This window comes from Schistocerca nitens, chromosome 4 (assembly GCF_023898315.1).
Source record: "Schistocerca nitens isolate TAMUIC-IGC-003100 chromosome 4, iqSchNite1.1, whole genome shotgun sequence".
Taxonomy (NCBI): Eukaryota; Metazoa; Arthropoda; class Insecta; order Orthoptera; family Acrididae; genus Schistocerca; species Schistocerca nitens.
The window spans coordinates 735,555,596-735,575,447 of record NC_064617.1 but is presented as its reverse complement, the minus strand read 5'-3'; the positions used below and the strand labels follow the sequence as shown (position 1 = coordinate 735,575,447).

At 42.3% G+C, this 19,852-nt stretch overlaps 1 protein-coding gene across 1 annotated transcript in view; it reads right to left on the bottom strand.

Moving 5' to 3' along the window:
* LOC126252938 (zinc finger protein AEBP2) overlaps positions 1 to 19,852 on the bottom strand; it is a 152,172-nt gene that overhangs the window by 26,613 nt on the left and 105,707 nt on the right. The window contains exon 3 of the mRNA XM_049953937.1: positions 17,828 to 17,935. Coding sequence (XP_049809894.1) covers positions 17,828 to 17,935 — 108 coding nt within the window. The remainder of the gene's footprint in view (positions 1 to 17,827; positions 17,936 to 19,852) is intronic.

The window sequence follows — 19,852 nt, the reverse complement described above, 5'->3', positions numbered from 1 at the left end:
TGTCTACTCAGCTACTAAACCGTTGGTTTTGTATTCTTTACAAACGAAACTGTTTGCGGTTTAACGTGTAAGCTAAAGAGGCTGACTTCGATGGAAGCTGGAAGTACGAATGTATCTCCCGTTTGGATCTATTTCTATTCTTGTGAACGACTTTTTTCTGATTGACTGTTCTGTCATGAGTACTAACATTAATTAATAGAATGTATGTTGAATCTTTTCTATGTTCAAAATTTACCAGGTTGTTGGAGAACAAGACCCGTGCATGCATGACCGAAGGAACACTGCGACGAACTTCTGAATAACACAGGCATTGCAATATCTGAATCATCCGCCAACACTGGACAGGCAGTTTTCAATTAAAATGTTCTCCTGTACAGGAATATAGGTAATGAATGTACGAGTGCAGGTTGTAGACACATGGTTGACGACATATGGAAGTTTGGTTCTGGCCGTATGTCGTGCTCGGATAGTCTAATGGTAAGGCGACCGCTGATACCTGGGAAATCAGGGTTTGTGATTCGGTTCGACACAAACTTTCACTGTTATCATTCCATTATACAGCTGATGGTTGCCCATATTCGGAATTACGAACACATTTCATGTGTTTCATAACGGCTGTAGTCGCCGCAGTGCCTGTTCCTTCAGAGATGCATGCATATCCGAAGAAACATTGCTTAGTACTTTTGTGAGAGGCACTGTACGTCTTGCAGTGGTCCGCACTAGAAATGGTGGCTATTCAGGCTTTTGACAGGTGGTCATGTCTATGTGACTGGACAGTGTATATTTATTTCAACATTCTCGTGTTCAGATGTCACCCTTTCTTATAAGTCTTGATGACAAATGTGGTGTCACCGCCAGACACCACACTTGCTAGGTGGTAGCCTTTAAATCGGCCGCGGTCCGTTAGTATACGTCGGACCCGCGTGTCGCCACTATCAGTGATTGCAGACCGAGCGCCGCCACACGGCAGGTCTAGAGAGACTTCCTAGCACTCGCCCCAGTTGTACAGCCGACTTTGCTAGGGATGGTTCACTGACAAATTACGCTCTCATTAGCCGAGACGATAGTTAGCATAGCCTTCAGCTACGTCATTTGCTACGACCTAGCAAGGCGCCATTACCAGTTTATATTGAGATTGTAAATAATGTACAGACAAGAGCTACGTTCATCATAAATGGATTAAAGTTAAGTATGAAACTAATTCCGTCCGCTTTCTGAATTCTAATTCCTGATCATGTTCCAGACCTCACGTCAGCCTGCGTGAGCTAAAACGCGTGCCTTTCGGCCTCCTCCAGTAACACGGTGTTGGCTCGTCAGGCAATACAACAATAAATATGCTGTGGAGAGTGCTGTGATAATAGCAGCGTTCACAGGACTGCAGGTATACTTTCCTGGTTCAGGCATTCCATCAAACCCGCTAAATCGCCCGATCTCAATCCCATAACAAATATGTGGGACTATCTGGAGCAGGGTAAAACTTAACGAATAACTTCCCCTCAATTTCTTTGCTCTTCAGTGGGTGGCTTCGGCTGTATGCGGATTCCGTTCTTCGCCAGAATGTGGTGTTAACGTCAAGTGATGCCTGCAGTGGGTGAGCAGTTTTAGTCCGTTGCGTTTAGTATCTGTGCTCTAAGCACGTTTAGTACAACAGTTGCAGTGGGACTGGCCATCCGTTGAGCGCAGTGTCGCGGCAGCTGCGCCGCGCGAGGTGTCCGCGCAGAGTGCGTTACCTCGCTTTCTAGAGCGCGCGGCTGCCTGAAATACGAGCGGCCTGCCCTGCTGCTCTCTGCGGCTTTCCCGCGCTGGCCGGCTGCCTGCCTGCCTGCCGCTGGCCACACCACTGCTCGCCGCCCGCTTTCCAAACCGCGCCCACAACCGCTGTCTCCTTCTCCCTCCTGCAGCTCAGAAACTGACGCCACTCACTGCTGCCACGTATGTGTGGGACAGTCCTTAAACACGCGGAGGTGACAAAAGGCACGGGATAGCGATATGCACATATACAGATCGCGGCAGTATCGTGACACAGAAGGTATAGACGGAGAGTGCATTGGCAGAGCTGTCATTTATACAGGGTGAAAAGTATTTAAACCGACAAACTGTGGGAGGTTGTAGGGGTCATCAAAACAAATATTTTTCCCTAATGTCATTTTTTCCTATGAGCAATATTTAAACTGGTAGAGGAAGATTTCTCTGGCGGCAAATTATTTAAACCAACAAACACTTTTCCATTTTTTTTATGACCAAGAGACAACACCTTAACTGTCGTGTACATAGTTCCGCGTAGTCAGCGCGTACACAACTTTCCCACTAGAGCGCGCCCCGCTGAGCACGACAACAGCAGGCGCAGCGCTCCCCCGTCTCCGCACTACGAGATGGCGCTGCCATAGAGACGGACCAAATTCTGCTTCCGCCGATCCGTGTATTAATATGTAACGCAGCCAATGAGACTGCTGCTAACGTAGAACCTTTTCTCCTCACGAATCACACTCACGCAGTGATACATGAATGCGCGAGGTATTATAACGAGTGTACAGACCTCCGATTAGTCAGTCTGCATTTGTCTGCACCAGTTTGTACCAGTCTGCATTAGTCTGTACCAGTCTATAGTCAAGTTTCAGTCTGCGCCTAATAAGATTACCATATTCATGTACATAATGTATAGACACTTTTGTCAAGTATCAGAGATATATGTGGGAATAAGATTAACATACCAATACCGAAGGAACTTCAGATTGTCAATTGTAAGTAGCATCCAGAACCAAGTTAAGTAATTTTTATGCTTATTATTATTTTAATAAATGTGTGTGAAAATCAATCAAGTTCTGTTTAAAGTTGGTCACCGTCAATCTGCTACTCTATCATCTGACCTAACGGTAGAAGATAAACACGCCACGATAAGACCACGAGACATATTGCTGACACTCACCTACTTTGTTAGAGCGACAAGTCAAATAATCTGATGGTGTGTGTACTGAAGGTCTTACAGTACGCACACCACATTAACACAACCCAATTTTAATTACAGTAGATTTTTAAAAATGCCTCCACTGACTAGTAAACAAAGGTTACACCGTCGGATCATGTTCTGTCTGACACGGGCAAAAACCCCAGGAGTATCCTGAATTGTTCCTGCTGCTGCTGCTACTATCCGGGCAACCAGATTCTCTTCTGATGCAACAGGGCTTGCGTAAACAAGGTTGCGCATCTCTCCCCACACAAAAAAGTCCAGAGGGGATATATCTGGGGATCCAGCAGGCTGTGGTACAGGACCACCTCTGTCAGTCCACATTTCTGGGAACCGTCGGTCCAGGAATCGACGCACACGACGACTGAAATGTGCCGGCGTCCCGTCATGTTGCAACCACATGCGTTGTCTTGTAGGGAGCGGGACGTCTTCCAGCAATTTTGGCAATGCTCTGGCGAGAAAATTGTAATAGTGCCTGCCATTTAATGGCCTAGGTAGCAGATACGGCCCAATTAAACAGTTCCCAACAACACCGACCCACACATTAACGACGAACCGCACTTGATGAGAGCTAGCAACTGTGGCATGTGGGTTATCCTCACTCCAAAAATGAGAATTGTGCATGTTGAAGACTCCATCACGCCCGAACGTTGCTTCATCGGTAAACAACACAGAGGATGGAAATGTAGGATGCATTTCACACTGTTCCAGGTACCACTGCGAAAACTCTGCTCTGGGTGGATAATCAACTGGTTCCTGGTTGTGGACACGCTGTAAGTGAAATGGACGTAACAACTTTTCTCGAAGGACTGTTCTTACATTCGTCTGATTCGTTCCCATGTTACGTGCAATTGCACGAGTGCTGATTGAAGGATCCCGCTCCACATGCTGCAAGGCAGCTTCCTCAAATTGCAGCGCTCTTACCGAGCGACGGCGTCCCTGTCCAGGTAATCTGCTAAATGACCCGGTCTCACGCAGACGTTGGTACACAGCAGCAAAGGTCGTTTGATGCAGGATACGGCGATTAGGATATTGTTTTGATAAACGTGCTGTACAGCTCGTCCGTTGTGGTGTGCTACGTATTGCGCACCAACCATATCAGTGTAGTCACTCCAGGTGTATCGCTTCATTAGTAAACAGAGACAATGCACTTCTACACTGGTGGATAGCAGTTGCCTACAACTGAAGAGCGTAATACACCCTCTAACAACTGAAGAGCGTAATACGGCCTCCACCGGTTTAAATAATCCTCATAGGAAAAAATGACATCAGGGAAAAATATTTGTTTTGATGTCCCCTACAACCTCCCTGAGTTTGTCGGTTTAAATACTTTTCACCCTGTATACTCCAGTGATTCATGTGACAAGGTTTCCGACTGTATGTGGCCACACGACGGGAATTAATAGGTTTTGAAAGCGAAATGGTAGTTGCAGCTAGGCACATGCGACGTTCCATTTCAGAAATCGTTAGGAAATTCAATATTCCGTGATCTACGGTGTCAAGAGTGTGCTGAGAACACCAAATTTCAGGCATTATCTTCCACCACGGACGTCGCAGTAGCCGACGGCCTTCATTTAACGACCGAGAGCAGCGGCGGTTGCAGAGCTCTCAGTGCTAATATACAAGCAACACCGCATGAAATAACTACAGAAATCAATGTGGGACGTTCGACGAACGTATCTGTTAGGGTAGTGCAGCGAAATTTGGCGCTAATGGCCTATGGCAGCAGAAGACGGGCGCGAGTGCCTTTGGTAGCAGCACAGTGCCCTGAGCTACTCTGCTGGGATCGTGACCATACCGGTTGGAACCTACAAGAATGGAAAACCGTGACCTGGTCAGATGAGTCGCGATTTCAGTTGGTAAGAGCTGATTGTGGGGTTCGAGTGTGGCTCAGACCCTACGAAGTCATGGACTCTATTATTCAACAAGGTCTGTGCAGGCTTGTGGTGGCTCCATAATGGTGTGGGCTGTGTTTACATAGAATGTGTTGTAAATCCTCGTTGTCAGTTTTGTGGAGGCCTCGTCGCTACTGCTGTGGAGGGCCGAGTTTGTGGGTTCGTGAAACGGCTTCTGGTGCAGTACACCACTAAGACAATTTCTCCCTGCCACTATTACCCAGCTATGTTCCAGAACCAGGTAACATGATAGGAGAACGAAGGTTCTACAACACACCAACAAATTAGTAACAAAGTGACACAAAGGAATTAAAAGGTTTACTTATCTTTGTGACTTGTTGATTGATTAAGTCTGCAACACTGCATGTAATATAACACAAAAAAGGTCCTCAATGGCTAAGTGCAATAATCATCGGTAGACTTCACAATACATAGCAAATGCGACTACAACAACTGTCTGTTCACTTCTAAGAGTTCATTATATGACGTTCCCTGTCTAAGTGAGCCTTGGACGATGATCTATAACCAAGTGGCCGAGAGCCGCTCTTCTGTTTTCCGAGTAGGCTTCTGTCTGCTATAGTCCGCGCATTGGTGAATTGAACTCGGTCGGCAACTGGCCGAGGTCAAGTCGATATCTTCATCCTCAGCGCCGCCCGTCACGCTGGTGGAACTCGCGCAAGTGCTGAGTCACAATAGCACTAGCACCAGCTCGCATCTTTGCTCCTGCGGTGCTTTTGCCTGACTGTGTATTGTTCGGACGACGCAACAGAATGGACTGGGCCCTCTGGTCCAACTGAACCGATCATTGACTGGAAATGGTTATGTTCGTCTGCATGGAGACCATTTGCAGTCATTCATGGACTTTATGTTTCCAAACAACGATATCATGTCACTGGGCCACAGTTGTTTGCGATTGGTTCGAGGAACATTTTGGATAATTCGAGCGAATGATCTGGCCACACGGGTCGCCCGACATGAATCCCATCGAACATTTGTAGTACATAAACGAGAGGTCACTTCGTGCACAAAATCTTGCGTCGGCAATTTCTGCAGAAGACTTCCTACGACTTGAATCCATTCCACGTCGAGTTGCCTCAGAACAAAAGGAGGTCCGACACGTCTTTATGAAGTATCCCATTACTCTTGTCACCTCATTGTAATGCAAAAGCAATCAACACAACCATATTTTTCTTGGTTCGCAGTCTCGCGGAATTTTGTAAATGACAAGATGTTCGTCAAGGGCTGCACTAATGATTCTAATCTCCACAATTGCAGTGCCGACTTTTAAGTCATTCTCAAGTGGTTAATCTGTGACCAATAATAAATACTACAGTCAAACAGTTCCAAAAACGTTCAGCGGCTTTATTTAAATCCTTGTGGGAAATATGCAAAATGCGATCTGATAATTTAAATTCCGTGCTTTGTTACTGAGAAATTTATTTTAATGCATGTTTTATTTTGGGGCGGCCCCGCCGCAGCGCCTTTTATTACGGGCCGCGCCTGACAAAGATTCTCATCAACCTGGAGGTGGGCATGCGACTTTGTAGACGGCTGGGGGAGAGGTCAGAGATATGCATAGTAAGGGAATGTATCACTTGAATCTTATGCGAAAAGTCGCATTCCACTTGTTTATGTACTTACGTGGAACAGGACACGGCGTCGTCAATTGCCAGAAGATTGGGTTTTGGGGCAGAAACAGAGAAAGAACTGGCCATATGTGTCTTTTCGTGCAGACGTGTCACGCATCCGCCTATGTTCGTGACGCTCCAATCTAGCCGTGCTCCTCTTGTAGCTGGTGTGCCTTCCTCTGACTTCATACACTAAGTGTGCCAGTTACAGAGGTTCAAAGTTTAACGTGGAATCAAAATCAAGGACTGTTTCACATACACAAAGCACTGCAGGAGGCAAAAGTCATCATACGCGCCCAGGAACAAAAAAAAAAAAAAAAAAAAAAAAAAAAATCTTTGAAAACCTTAGAAAAAATAACCATTTTAGAATCAGTCATATCCGCTACCAAGGTTGCTTAAATGTGGTGACTCTCGACATGAAGGTAATCGGATCGAATCCTGATGGTCGAAGAAATTTTTATGACCAGTATGTAGTCGGCAAGAGCAGAAGAGATAGTGACTGAAGGTATCTGTTACACATGTTACACAAACCCGACGGAAATCGCTAGGATACCTGTCAAGCCTCTCCACAGTGCCCCATAAAGTGAGGGCGTTTGACACGTTGTCGGCTTATCAATCTGTCAGATGGCAACGTTAATCGAGAGGGGCCCTATGCTGCTCGAAAGAATTTGGCTGTGTGTGGGGACGGGTTTCTCCTTCCTATCACCTTTCTTTTCTTTTCTTTTTTTTTTTTTCTTCCTCATGAAAGTTCGAAGGAAGGCAACACCACTACGACTATGCCTTGTAAAACAATGTGGTCTGTCATGGTCCTCAAGGCTCGTTATCTCAGAATGGGACTGACCTTTGACTCTGAATGTTAGTCACCAAACAATAGTTGCGAACTGTTGTCCTCTCTTGTTGAACTTTGATTATCATTTGTTCAGTCTTGCTACGGCTCCTCTAACTTTAGATGTACACCACAATGATTCTCCCCGTTACGTCACGGTTCAGTCTCCATGTCTTCCTCCTTCCTATTACAGTTTATTTTCAATGATCTGTTATCAGGCAGAGTCCAGTCGATAAGATCTCAAATATTTATGAAACGATGAGGTATAAGTAAAACACGATCTCAGTTGCAATTGCAGTGACGTTTTACATGTAACGTATAGCATTGAAAGCTGTGGCAGCGCAATGCGGAACATGCATAAAATTATTTTATAAAACATCTTTTGTAAATGGCATAGTTCCTTCTACTTATAGACAATTGTCGACCGCCCGTAATGTAAACTAAAATCCGAATGACAGAGCAGTTTCGTATTTATCGGACCGAGCGAGGTGGCGCAGTGGTTAGCACACTGGACTCGCATTCTGGAGGACGACGGTTCAATCCCGTCTCCGGCCATCCTGATTTAGGTTTTCCGTGATTTCCCTAAATCGTTTCAGGCAAATGCCGGGATGGTTCCTTTGAAAGGGCACGGCCGATTTCCTTGCCAATCCTTCCCTAACCCGAGCTTGCGCTCCGTCTCTAATGACATCGTTGTCGACGGGACGTTAAACACTAACAACCACCACCATCGTATTTATCGGATTCAAGCAGAATTAACAGGAATGATTAGTTCAACTGCTACAATAAACTGTTACTAACGAAAGCGGATCGAACCAAAAATCTAGAGATTTGGGGGCTAAAACTTCCACTTCAGCTTCAACAATCATTTGATTTCCTGTGTTTTGGAATGAAGAGGCAAAAATCTGGGCTGAAGTGCTGTTTATAGCCAAAATGCTTTTTCATTTAATTAGGGAAACGCACGATAGGGTAACTAAGTGTCCTGGAGGGTAAATGTTTAAGCATTATACTTATTTGCTGGCCGATCCTCCGTTATGCGGCCCTAAATACTAGGGTTTGCCTGCTCTCGTACTGGTTGTCTGGAGGAGGATGCTCCTCCCACTAGCTGTTTCTGAGTTTCTTTTGTGCGCCCCGATATTTTTTATTGTCAACACTTAACATTCTGTGTGAACTTTTCAATGGAAAGATTATGTTTCTGGTGCACTCAAAGACAAAAAAATCTGAAATCCGAAAAGGAATTAATTTCTCACGCAGGTCTTACCGTACCTCTAGTGCTCCGATCAGTATTATATTTTGTACTGTTCAACTTTGATTTTATTATTTCTCCTTGCGTATCATGTTGCCTGTGTCATAATTTCTTCTCCCGCAATCTATAATGCTTTCAAATTACCTCAGAAATTATATTATCAGTATTCACCTAAGTAATTTAACACTTTCTGGTGCCTCAGTGTTTTTCTGTAAATGTAATGTCTTGTGGGGAAAGTACTTACTTCAGACTTTCCCTGTTTGTAAACCATAATATTAAAATGTTTTACATTATCTTACGGCGCTAGAAAAGTAGCTCTTTACCTTAGTGGCTCTGCTACATTTGTTATGAGGAGCTTAAGAGGCCGTCATAGCGTTGCTGAATAGCTCCGGAAAGGCAATAGAATCTCAACATTTTTTTACGCCCGGAAAAATCAGATTTATGTAAATGAACTTCATCAAACACCTTGGGTTTTGGGGTTCCAAGCGAGAAAAGAGACTAGCTACTATGTCTGCGAGGAAATAGGCCGAGAGGCAGTGGCAGAAAGCTCATAGGTTAAACCTATTACAGTTTCTGCTCCTCGATATTCAGATTTAAAAACAATATCATAATAATCCTTTCGCTCATGCTTTTTCCTATCTGTATAACAGTTAATTTATGTATGTTCGAAATTTCGCTTAAAAACAAGGTTCGCTGACATTCTGAAGTCCTATGCTGTTTGATATCCACTGCATTAAAGTACATAATCTTTTTCGTTCAACTTAATGTTTCACCCCACTGCAGTGTGTGTATCGCAGTATTCTGCTGTGGGAAATGTAAAGGCTACGATATCTGCTCTGCGTACGCTAGTTCAGAGTGCCATGTCTGACATTAGACACCGCGAAAGTTATTGTGAGTAGAAGGAGAAACCACCAGCAAAAATACTGTCCGGAGCACGCCGAGGATACATTCTCGCAAGATGACTAGTGACGTCGGGAAAGTGCTGTGTGGAAAGTAATGACTAAGACCGTCTGTGCTACTCTTGTCCATAAGTCAGGTGCAAGGGGAGATGAAGATCTGACGGCTCTCAGGATAGTCAAACACGTGCACGCAAATCGCGGTTGCTCGTCTATTCTTTTAAATGCTGCGAAAACACGAAACGACGACTGGTCATACATTCACTAGCTGCATTGTCGTGGTCCGCTTGGTGTCCCGTACGTTATCCAAGTTCAGAATGATCTTCACATTTGCAAATGTTGTGTTGCTGCTGCAGTTGTGAAACTGTACAATAATTAAGGTTTTACTGTAAACCATAAGTCCACCTGTAACTGGCCGGGTGAGCCTATTCACGGATCTGTAGAAGGTAGGAGGAAGTACACTATTTTTAACACTCTTTCATAAATATCTGACATCTCATCGACTGGAATGTCATTAACAGCAGATTTTTAACATACTTTAAAAAAAGTGCGGGCGAGGAAGATGAAAACTGAATCATTACCTTACTAGACGAAACACCGTGGCATTCACGTAAAGTAGCTTTGAGGGAGTATGAGAAGTCTTAACAGATGACTACCGATATTCTCTAAGAGAGAACAGTAGTGTTCAACCACTGCGTCACACGACGGCGAAAATGGTTAAGGGACCAGAAATACAATGAGACAATCGTATTGGACCACCTTTTATCCGAAGAGCCAAGGCTACTGTGGAAAAGAATTCAAGCACAGAGAATACAAAGAACATTAGTCGTCGGGAAAGCTTTCATTATGTTTTGTCTTATAATGATGGCACGTCAGTACTAGTCGTTGGAAGGAATGTACGTGTCTTCTCAAAATAAGTCTGTGCGACGATTTTAGTTTTTTTATTCTTTTTGTGTGGGAGGAGGAATTGTTTGCTGCGTATTTGCGATACACTTACCTGACTGGCATTCCTGAGGGGTCTGAAAGCTAAAGTATTAAATAATAAAATGCTGTGGGGAAGAGCAAGGGCGTGTCCACGTCATTGTCATACGGCAGTATGATTACTTTGCGTAAAACTTTACAATTTCATAAACACACTTTCTTCCTTGACAAACTGAATTTGTTTTGTGGTTGATCCAAGGAAAGAAGCGCATTTTACTAAGTTTAAAGTTTCGGTATTTCTGAAGTATTGAACTATAACTATAGATATTTCCGGTGTTGATTTTCTGGAAAATAATTAAGTGGTATTCTGAGTGACCTGTTGTTAATGTATAACGTTTACAAATTATTGCGATAAGAATTTATAACATACTTTTAATGCCTACCGATACCTTAAAGTAAGCAAATAATTCAGACTTGTATGTGATATCTAGAATTAAGGTTAAAAGAGGTACCCTGCAGATTAACCTGATTGTTTATAGCAGGTTCTAAATCAGCATGAGAATACCAGTATATTTCTCCTGCTTCCGCTCATTACTTTTGCTGTCTGTAGCTATGTGACTTCCTTTCAGGAACCATTTTCATCATCACAACTTGAACATTTTATTCCCTGGGGATGAGAAATACTGCTTAATATTGCTCTTTATGTCGCCTCGGAGACGCTAATGGAATTCCACATTTCGCCTTAACCTCTTCAATACCGAATACGGAAGTGAACAAACGACATTACGTCCCTGCATAACAACGAAAGCAGTGCCTTCTCCAAATTTATTTTAAAATCTGACCGCATAAGAGTTTTGTCTATTTCCGTAGCTCATAAAATTCACATGTGGAGCGATTTCAGTAATATTGTATTCTTAAAATCTATGAGATCGGCTGCCATGACACCTAAAAGAAACACCAATATACCTTTTGCGAATACCCCAAGTATAGACGAAATCTAATATCATTATCTGGTTTTGTAATAATGTCACTGATGTATGATTTTTCTGCCTTTTAATGTTAATAAAGTGTAGTTTTTTTTCTCCTCAGAGGATCCAAAAAGCTAAAGCGGATCCCCAGAAACTCGGCATTGGACATTTCAGTTGGCAATGTAAAGCTATGTAGTACAGTTGCGGTAGAGGCAGGAAGCTTTTTTCTCCAATTGTAGCTCGTATAAGGGCGAAGTGCTAGAGAATAAGAGTGGACTTTGTGTTTGGAGTGTGGTTAAGCAGTCTTCACAGTTCCTAAGTCCACAAAATGCCACCTTCGTTCAAGTGAACTTTAAACTGTAGGAATGAGATACATGCCAGTTATCAGGTGTAGCGGCAAATGCGTTAGGGTACAGGATTCGTCACCAAAACGTCCAGGGAAATACTTCGGTTAATTTGAGGGAAATTTACTATAGAACTCCATTTCCTTCCGCAGTTTTGTATCTCATGGTAACGAATATATCTAGAATGTCACAAAATATTGTAAGCAGCACTCTTCCTCTGAAATCTGCAAAAAGAAATGAATTGAACAGTAGCTGCAAAACAAGTACTTGTTGGTCAGAGAGGCGAAGAACTGACTCCCGATGTTCAAGACTCCATACGCGCGGAGGCGTTTGAGGAAACGTGAGAAGCCATCACGGCTTGAAGACATAAATAGACAGGCAGACAAACAACAGCAACATTGTAACAACAGCCGTCCTGAAGCGTCACATCTATAAAGACAATAAAAAATGTAAGTTATCTAATATAAATTGACAAATGCATTTATCGAATGGAAACAATGCATTGAATATTATAATGACTGATAATAAAGAAATATTTTTTATTCACATAAATACTTATACGACTTATATTATTTAAGCTGTCCAGTCTTCATGCGGTCGGTTCACTTACCCTTTTCACTGAAGAAAATATCCTCCGTAACGTTTATTCTTTTATTCTTCGTATAAGTTTGAGCTATATACTTTTTCGTTTAGGACAATCCAGAGACAAGCTTCTTTTAAAATGGTATAATAGTTCTAATTGAAAATTTATCATTAGCACTGTGTGTAATTGTTGGGTCAGGAAAATCATTTGCCTACTAGCTAGCATGTGTTGACTGACGCCTGTGGACACATTACGCGGAAGTTACTCCCGTTCTTAAGTTTTGCGCAACAGTGTATATTACGCTTCAGCGCCGCTAATCTCAATTTGAGCTCCCTTAAACCACCAACATATGCTATTACTTTTTGCAAGAAATTAGTTTCCCTGCACTCATGTAGTATGGCAGTGAAAAATAAGTTTTGGGTTACAAGTAAGTCGAAGCAGTTGTATCGGCAAGTAGTTGATGGTTTCAGCGGAAGAGAACTATTTTACAGACGTAGATAATTTTGGGAATAGAGATATGAACAACTTTCCGCTATAGCGCCTATTCCTGTGGCCTTTCGACAGGAGCCGTATAGATAGGGAATATTTTTCCACGTATAGCTGCTGTTACGAAATACCAATGACAGTAACAAGGAAGGCAGCCATTCGTTTGTTGATAAAAGCCAGTTGCTATTCCAGTTATTCTAATTTGGCGTACGCAATGTAATAACACAATTTATTACAGCTTAATTCTTAAACGCTGTTTGTGGTTTTTAGTCACACAGAGCGCAGAAGATAAATGCGCACGATGTGAATAATTTTGTCGTAACTGCAGATACCAGAACGAATGAGCAGTTACTGATGTTCTACGCGCATCTGGAAAGTTCATTGATGCTGGCGTCAAATGTTATCAGTTTCATCTGTGTCAAAGGTACAGTTCGAGGATTTTAAAATTACTGTGTGAGAACCACAAGCTTATACGGCTTATCTTAGGCTGCCCGTAGTATAACGTGCCTTATTTATTATGAAATTATGTGGTATTTCCTTTTCGAACGTATAAGCCCAGATACAAAAAGGTTTTAAGAGTGTGTGTCTGCTCTCAAAGGGACAAATTTCGGCTGTTAGATGGAATTCGAGTGGTTTCCCGGACGCATCAGGTAGATTTTGGTATGTTTATTTTTCGCTCCACGAGAGAACTGACATACCCAGTTCCACATGCTCTTTAGCAGTACAGCACGACGACCAGAGAAACTGATGTTAGGAAAGAGCACGTTTGTCTCACGGCTGTGCACTTTGTGACAGTTGATGGGAAAGCCTCTACTTTTCTTCCTTACGCCCTGAAATAATTAGCGAAAATCATATAGTTGATTTCTGATCAGAGGAAGTATTACTATTCTAAAAAAAGTTCGTGCAAAAAAAAAAGAAAGATTATGTTTAGTTGGACATAATACATCGGTAGCTCAAGAAGCTTCCGCAAGCTGCTCCAAAAGCAAGAACTGCCGATATAGAGAAGCCTCAGCTTGAGATTATGTCTTTCCTCACTGTACAGGGATTTATTATTTTTAAATTCTTTGTGTGCGTATTAAGCAATAGTTCGGAATACACAATTTCTGAGAATCATTTTGTCTATAATTTACGTGTGTGTACAGTGATTATTCGATGGATTAAGTAAATAAGACATTTGGTAATACGAGAAGAAAACATTAATTCCTCCGCAGAAACTGCTGTCTTGTCTGAATTAGGAAGGTACGCTCTCGTGACCGCTACAGCTAATCATGTCATACTGTAACTCGTCTCACTGTTCAGTACTGGAATCATTTGTTATGATATACGTCATATAATATCTTTTTCCTTGTGATATTAATCGCGTTGTTGATCACAAACACAGTTAGTAACATCTCAACGTCTCGAAATTTTAGTAAACTTTTCTTGCGGATGTTATGCATTGTCTCACTGAATCACAGTTACATGGAGGATATTAAACTTGCAAGACCATCAGGATGAATGCTCGGGAAAAATTAATTGCATCATGCAGGTAATTCGAATTACAGGATGTTGACGGACGGATCAAATAGAAAAGAATTCCATTTTCAGTTCTTCTTTGTATAGTATTTATTGAATAATTGAAGCAGTTGGATGACACAAACTTCTATTCAATCTATGTTGAAAACAGCTTTCATTTTCGTACTACCCTGGAAACGCGACCTGATTTTCTAATATTACCACAACCTAATAAGTACCGCCACGACACTGGCTGGTGCGAAAGTTGTTAGCCTTTGACAACTGGAGGAACAATAATGCTCCAGTCGGTGAGAAAGGAGACTCATATGCGTTGTTAGGATAATGTTGGCTTTTAATTATTTTCTACTTAATTAACGGAATAGTTGTTATAGTTCTGCGTTCCATGCGTTAGTAAGTTACCACGAGACATTAATTATCCATGGGGCATGAATTATCGTGAAACATATTTAAAAACAGTCACATCACACTGATTCAGTGGCACAAGCTACAACTCCTTCATGAATAACTACTTTCAGTATGTTTACATTTGCAGTTTATTCCGCCGAAAGGAAGAGAATAGAAACACATGTCATGCATGAGACCCATTTGTTGTTGTCTGTTGTCATAATCATAGGTACTTTCCTTGATATTTACAATTTTTTATGGAGTCCAGTGATTGGCCCTTTCTTAGAATTCACTCGACTAGTGCACCAGTATTTTTGTAAATGTAATCACTTTTGCTTCAAAAGCGAATTTGTTGAAGATTCTTGCCGTTTGTGGCTCATATTTAGCAAAAATAGTGGAATTTGTTTCTCCTCTGTCCGGAAACAGTTTTATTGCTTTTGACGATTTATTATCAGACTGTGTGGTTTTCCCTTAAGCTACGGTTATGGTGGTTTATATGATACGTTAGATAATGTAGGTATTGGTAGATATACAACGTCTTTCTGTAAAGTGTCAAGTCTTCTGGTTTTTACCAGAATTTTTTTTATTATTAAAGGAAAACTACATTATTCAGTAAATGCGTGTACGTTACAGGAGAATCGTAAATAAACCGTCCCGCAGTGCACCTTTTCTTATCTGCCAGGGTCCGTAGGAAACTAAATAATTACGTGGTACATATCAGTACAAACGTTATTATTCGTACTCATCCGATACCGTATTCAGAAGTATCGCTTGCTGGCTGCTTGGGGCGCTGCTGTCGCTGGGGTTGACAAAAACGAGACGGAGCGGTCTATGTTAGACTGTAGTATTACATTAGAAACATACAGTAGCAGTATCTATGGAGGAGGCATAGCCTAGTAGTGCGCATGTCGCCAACATCAAACCAAACGTTGGTTTTCGTTGTTGTTTACATTTCGCGCTAAGAGTGAAGCTGCACATATATCTAACAGTAATCATCATACCAGTGACACGCCCTTTATGTATTGAGTAATATCGAGACACAGTGAACGAGGGCAGAAAATTGTAGGGCCTATCTTTATTAAATCATGGGAGAAGGCAGGTGGGCCAATATTTATTAATAATAGAGTGCCACGTTCGATGTATGTCGTTAGGGGCGCGCGCTTTCGAATCACAACGATTTTTCCTAATTACCGCACAAAATTGTCAGATTTTAAGCAGAGCTTTAGCTTGTTGTGGTTCCTCGCGTATCGCTTCCACTATTGCCGCCAGTGTCATACGAGCGGCTGTTCGAGCAGCGCTCGATACAGAATCAAGCTCTGTTGCGAATGGAGGTATCTCGAGCCCTTTGGATAACGTGCCCTACGTAATACAGTATCTTTGTGATTCTCGCTAGAAGGGATATGGGCAAACGGGAAGGCACTTGTTTAGGCAAAGAAACAGACCGCGAGTCGTGTAGTGCAAATCGGAAGTAGAAGAAATACTGAGTGGTTATAATTAAGAGTGCAGCTAATCACGGAGATCCAGGGCTGTAATTATCGTATGGCAGTGAAAGTTAGTAGATATTCTGATGACTTAATGAGAAATCGATTTACGTTGAAAACTTTAATTACAATTTTGTCCACCAGGTGCAAATCTGGCGCTGTGAATGTAACAAAGACGTATGTAAATATTTTCCATATGTATTGGATTAGGTATGTGGTGTGGACAGAAAAGGCCAAACAAATGAGAAAAGCATAATGAAGATTTTCTTATTAACCACCGCTTACACAATTTGTTCCATATGAGCACCGGAGATGTCAACGAGATGTTGCAATCGTAAAACGATATATCCAACAATTGCTGGCAGTGGTTCCGGTGGAATCTGACAACGTGTTCTTGTAATGCTGTCCTTCAGATCGGGTAGAGACCGAACGTGTTGCTCGTAAATACATTCTTTTTGACATCGACGGAATCAAATATCACCTGGAAGGTGTTCTTGAAGGCCATGCATCTGGAAAACCTTTGGCGATAACACGTTCCTGAATGTTGCATTAAGTAGATCTATCACTAAGCGAGTGACATGACGTGTTACCCAATCTTGCACGAAAACAATGGTTTCCACACAGTTGCGCTCTTCCAAAGCAGCAATCACATGCTGTACAAGGAGGTCTCGACAATGTGCAGACGTCACTGACAGGCCCTCTAGGTAAGTTCTCTACAAAAAAAGAACATAATGAAAATAAAGGTGCTTGTGATTCTGCGGCACACAGTCACGTACGGTGAGTGCGATGGCTCTTCGTGAACGACACACGGTTTAACAGCACACCAAAATCGGCATTCTGTGTATTAGCAGCAATCTGTAGTATAAATGTGACTCATCACTCCATAGAATATTGCCTAGCCACATGTCATCATCATCGATCCGTGCCAGAAACCGAAGAGCAAACTCAGAACTCTGCTGCGGATCATGGGCTTTCACTTGCTGCACCGCCTGGATCTTGTAAGTACACGGGTGTAATACAAAACGCAAAACTCACCGTGCTGTTGACCATAGGATGGACAATTCTCGTGACACTGCACGAGCACTAGCACTACCAGGGGCACGTACTGCATGGTCAGTTACGACATTAGCAACCTCGTCAGTAATTTCCGTCGGGGTAGGACGCCTTCCACATCCAGGCTCCACACCAAGCTCACCTGTGTTTTCGAATTTCATTATCGTCTTCTTTAGCCATTTAATGACATCGGGCCTCTCCTCAGACCTTTATCGGCGATTTTCTACTGATATCCACATGAAACAGTTTCACTAACAGCGCACCGTCTCTCTTCTCGATAACCGTACTATTCACTCACTGTATGGCTTGTCGAATGACAGAGTGTTTGTCATACCGTCATACAATCAGTGTACAGCACAAGATTTGCACCTTGTGGCAAAAACTGGGACTAATGTTTTTAGTGTAAATCGGTTCCGCGTTAACACATTAGTGTATCTACAAGTTTTCGCTGCCATACGATGATTACAGAGTGCACTGGACCTCCGCTGGTAGCTTCACTTTAACTGTAACCACCCGGCAGTAGTAAGATATGTATCGGAGTAAGACATTTAACGTCAATCGGAAGAAATGAACCAAACGCGGTGAAGACTGGAGTTGTTGCGGTGAAGCGCGCAGCTGACCCGCGATTTGGGTACTGACCTGGGACAGCCCGGGGAAGAGCTGGCGCAGCACGCCGATGGTCCTCTTGTCCCGCGGCGTCTCTTCCTCGTACGACTGCTCCGCCAGCTGCAGCTTGGCCAACGCCTCCTGCGGAATAGCAAACACTGGCCGTTACATTAAATTACACTAGGTGTACTTTAAGATTCCAGAGGACGCAGGTGTGAATTTTGCAGAGCCAAAAGTCATGGTTGCAAAATACTGACACGAATTATTTACAGTCGAATGGAACGAACAACATAAATAGAAAAATCACATATCCGGTAATACCAAGTTCTCTTGTAGCTAAACTCTAACCAAAAATAGTTGCTACGATTACAAATAGAGGTTCATCACCAACTGTCTCACTATGCATAACGAAAGTCGTTCCCTAACGCGCATTTCTAAACTAGCTACCTGTCTTTAACTCAACGTTCTTAAGCGGGTGAATTTTATAATAAGAATACACATGAGCACTTATTGGAAGGGGCGTCAAAGGAAGCTGTAATTAACAAAGATCCGATCCGGAACACGTAAGGTTTGTTTGAAACGTGGAATATTTTCGAAATCTTAGATTCAGTGACAATGTATACCAAGGTACAAAACAGGACACACGAATGAGTGGATAGAAAAGTGCAACAGACGTGGCACACTTTACTCTATTTTTCACGTCTTTTTCTAAACATTTACTTCAAACGTCGCAGTTTCACACTTTGCCTCGTTGTATTTGTACTGTCCATTACTACAGAAAGAGCACTGGATGAGTTTTTTTGTTTGCCATCCACTCTTGGTACGTTGTTGGAAAAGAGATGTTGGAGTCCATTGTGCTCCTTGACTGTACTAGCTTACTTTTTCAAGCATTTGTTTACTTTGTTTTTATTAAATTTAACGCGAAAGTTGTGGCGGGATAAGAGCGAAAAAAGCATCTTTTTTCATTTTGTCTGCAAGAGATATTCAGATTTTCCAAATATTAAGTCAGAATAGCCGTTAGAATAAAATAGACTGAGATACAGCCGGGACTTCGGGGCGGCAAACACAAACTCGAATTTCGGTAGCAGAAAAGATTTCTTGCTACTTCCCCCATACTTCTCCAGACATCATATTGTACACTTCGAAGAGCATTAATTGTATTTTGTATTTTGCATTGCAATGAGTTTCTTCTATTTCGTTAGAAACAAAAGAAAAAAAAACTCATCGCGTTAGTAAGAGTATGTCACGGTAAAGTGTGGTTGGCCTGCCATGCAGTTATTCAGTGAATCGTTCGAAGTTGCACAAGCTGTTTATCATGAAAGAATATATCACGGTAATGTGTGGACGGCTTGATATGTATTCAGTCAATTGTTTGAAGTTGCACGAGCTGTTTGTGATCTAGAGCAGCAAAGATCGTTTTCACTCGCTTGATTCCCGTGTATTACTTCAGTCTTGAGCAGCATTCAACCATTGTTCACAAATAAGTGGACGATACATTAAGTATATACATCTAGAAAATTGTTCTAATTAACTCTGTTGCTTGCACATTTTTTTTTTTTTTAAGCTGTCACAGGAGCATAGCTTTCCTTGCAGCCCTACTGCGAATGAGCGGCACTTTCTTTCTGGGAAATTTCCCTCGCGATTTCTTTTGCTCACGTAGCGAGAGTTCCATTCTTTTGACTGGCAGTGGTTCTGGCTGAATCCTGAAACACAACTTTGACCGTGCATCATTTCCGAAATGTTCTCGGTACTCTATAGGGAGAACAGTTCACATCCTTCCCAAATTGATCCCGTTGCGGACTAAGTGGAACAAAACTGCACAATGTTTGGCAAAAAGAAAGCTATTTAATTCTGAGATAAACTCATTTTAATGTGATTTGCTTAAAGAATTTTTAGCAAACTATCATACTAACAAGGGAACCTCCCCATCGCACCCCCGTCAGATCTAGTTATAAGTAGGCACAGTGGATAGGCCTTCAAAAACTGAACACACATCAATCGAGAAAACAGGAAGAAGTTGTGTGGAACTATGAAAAAATGAGCAAAATATATAAACTG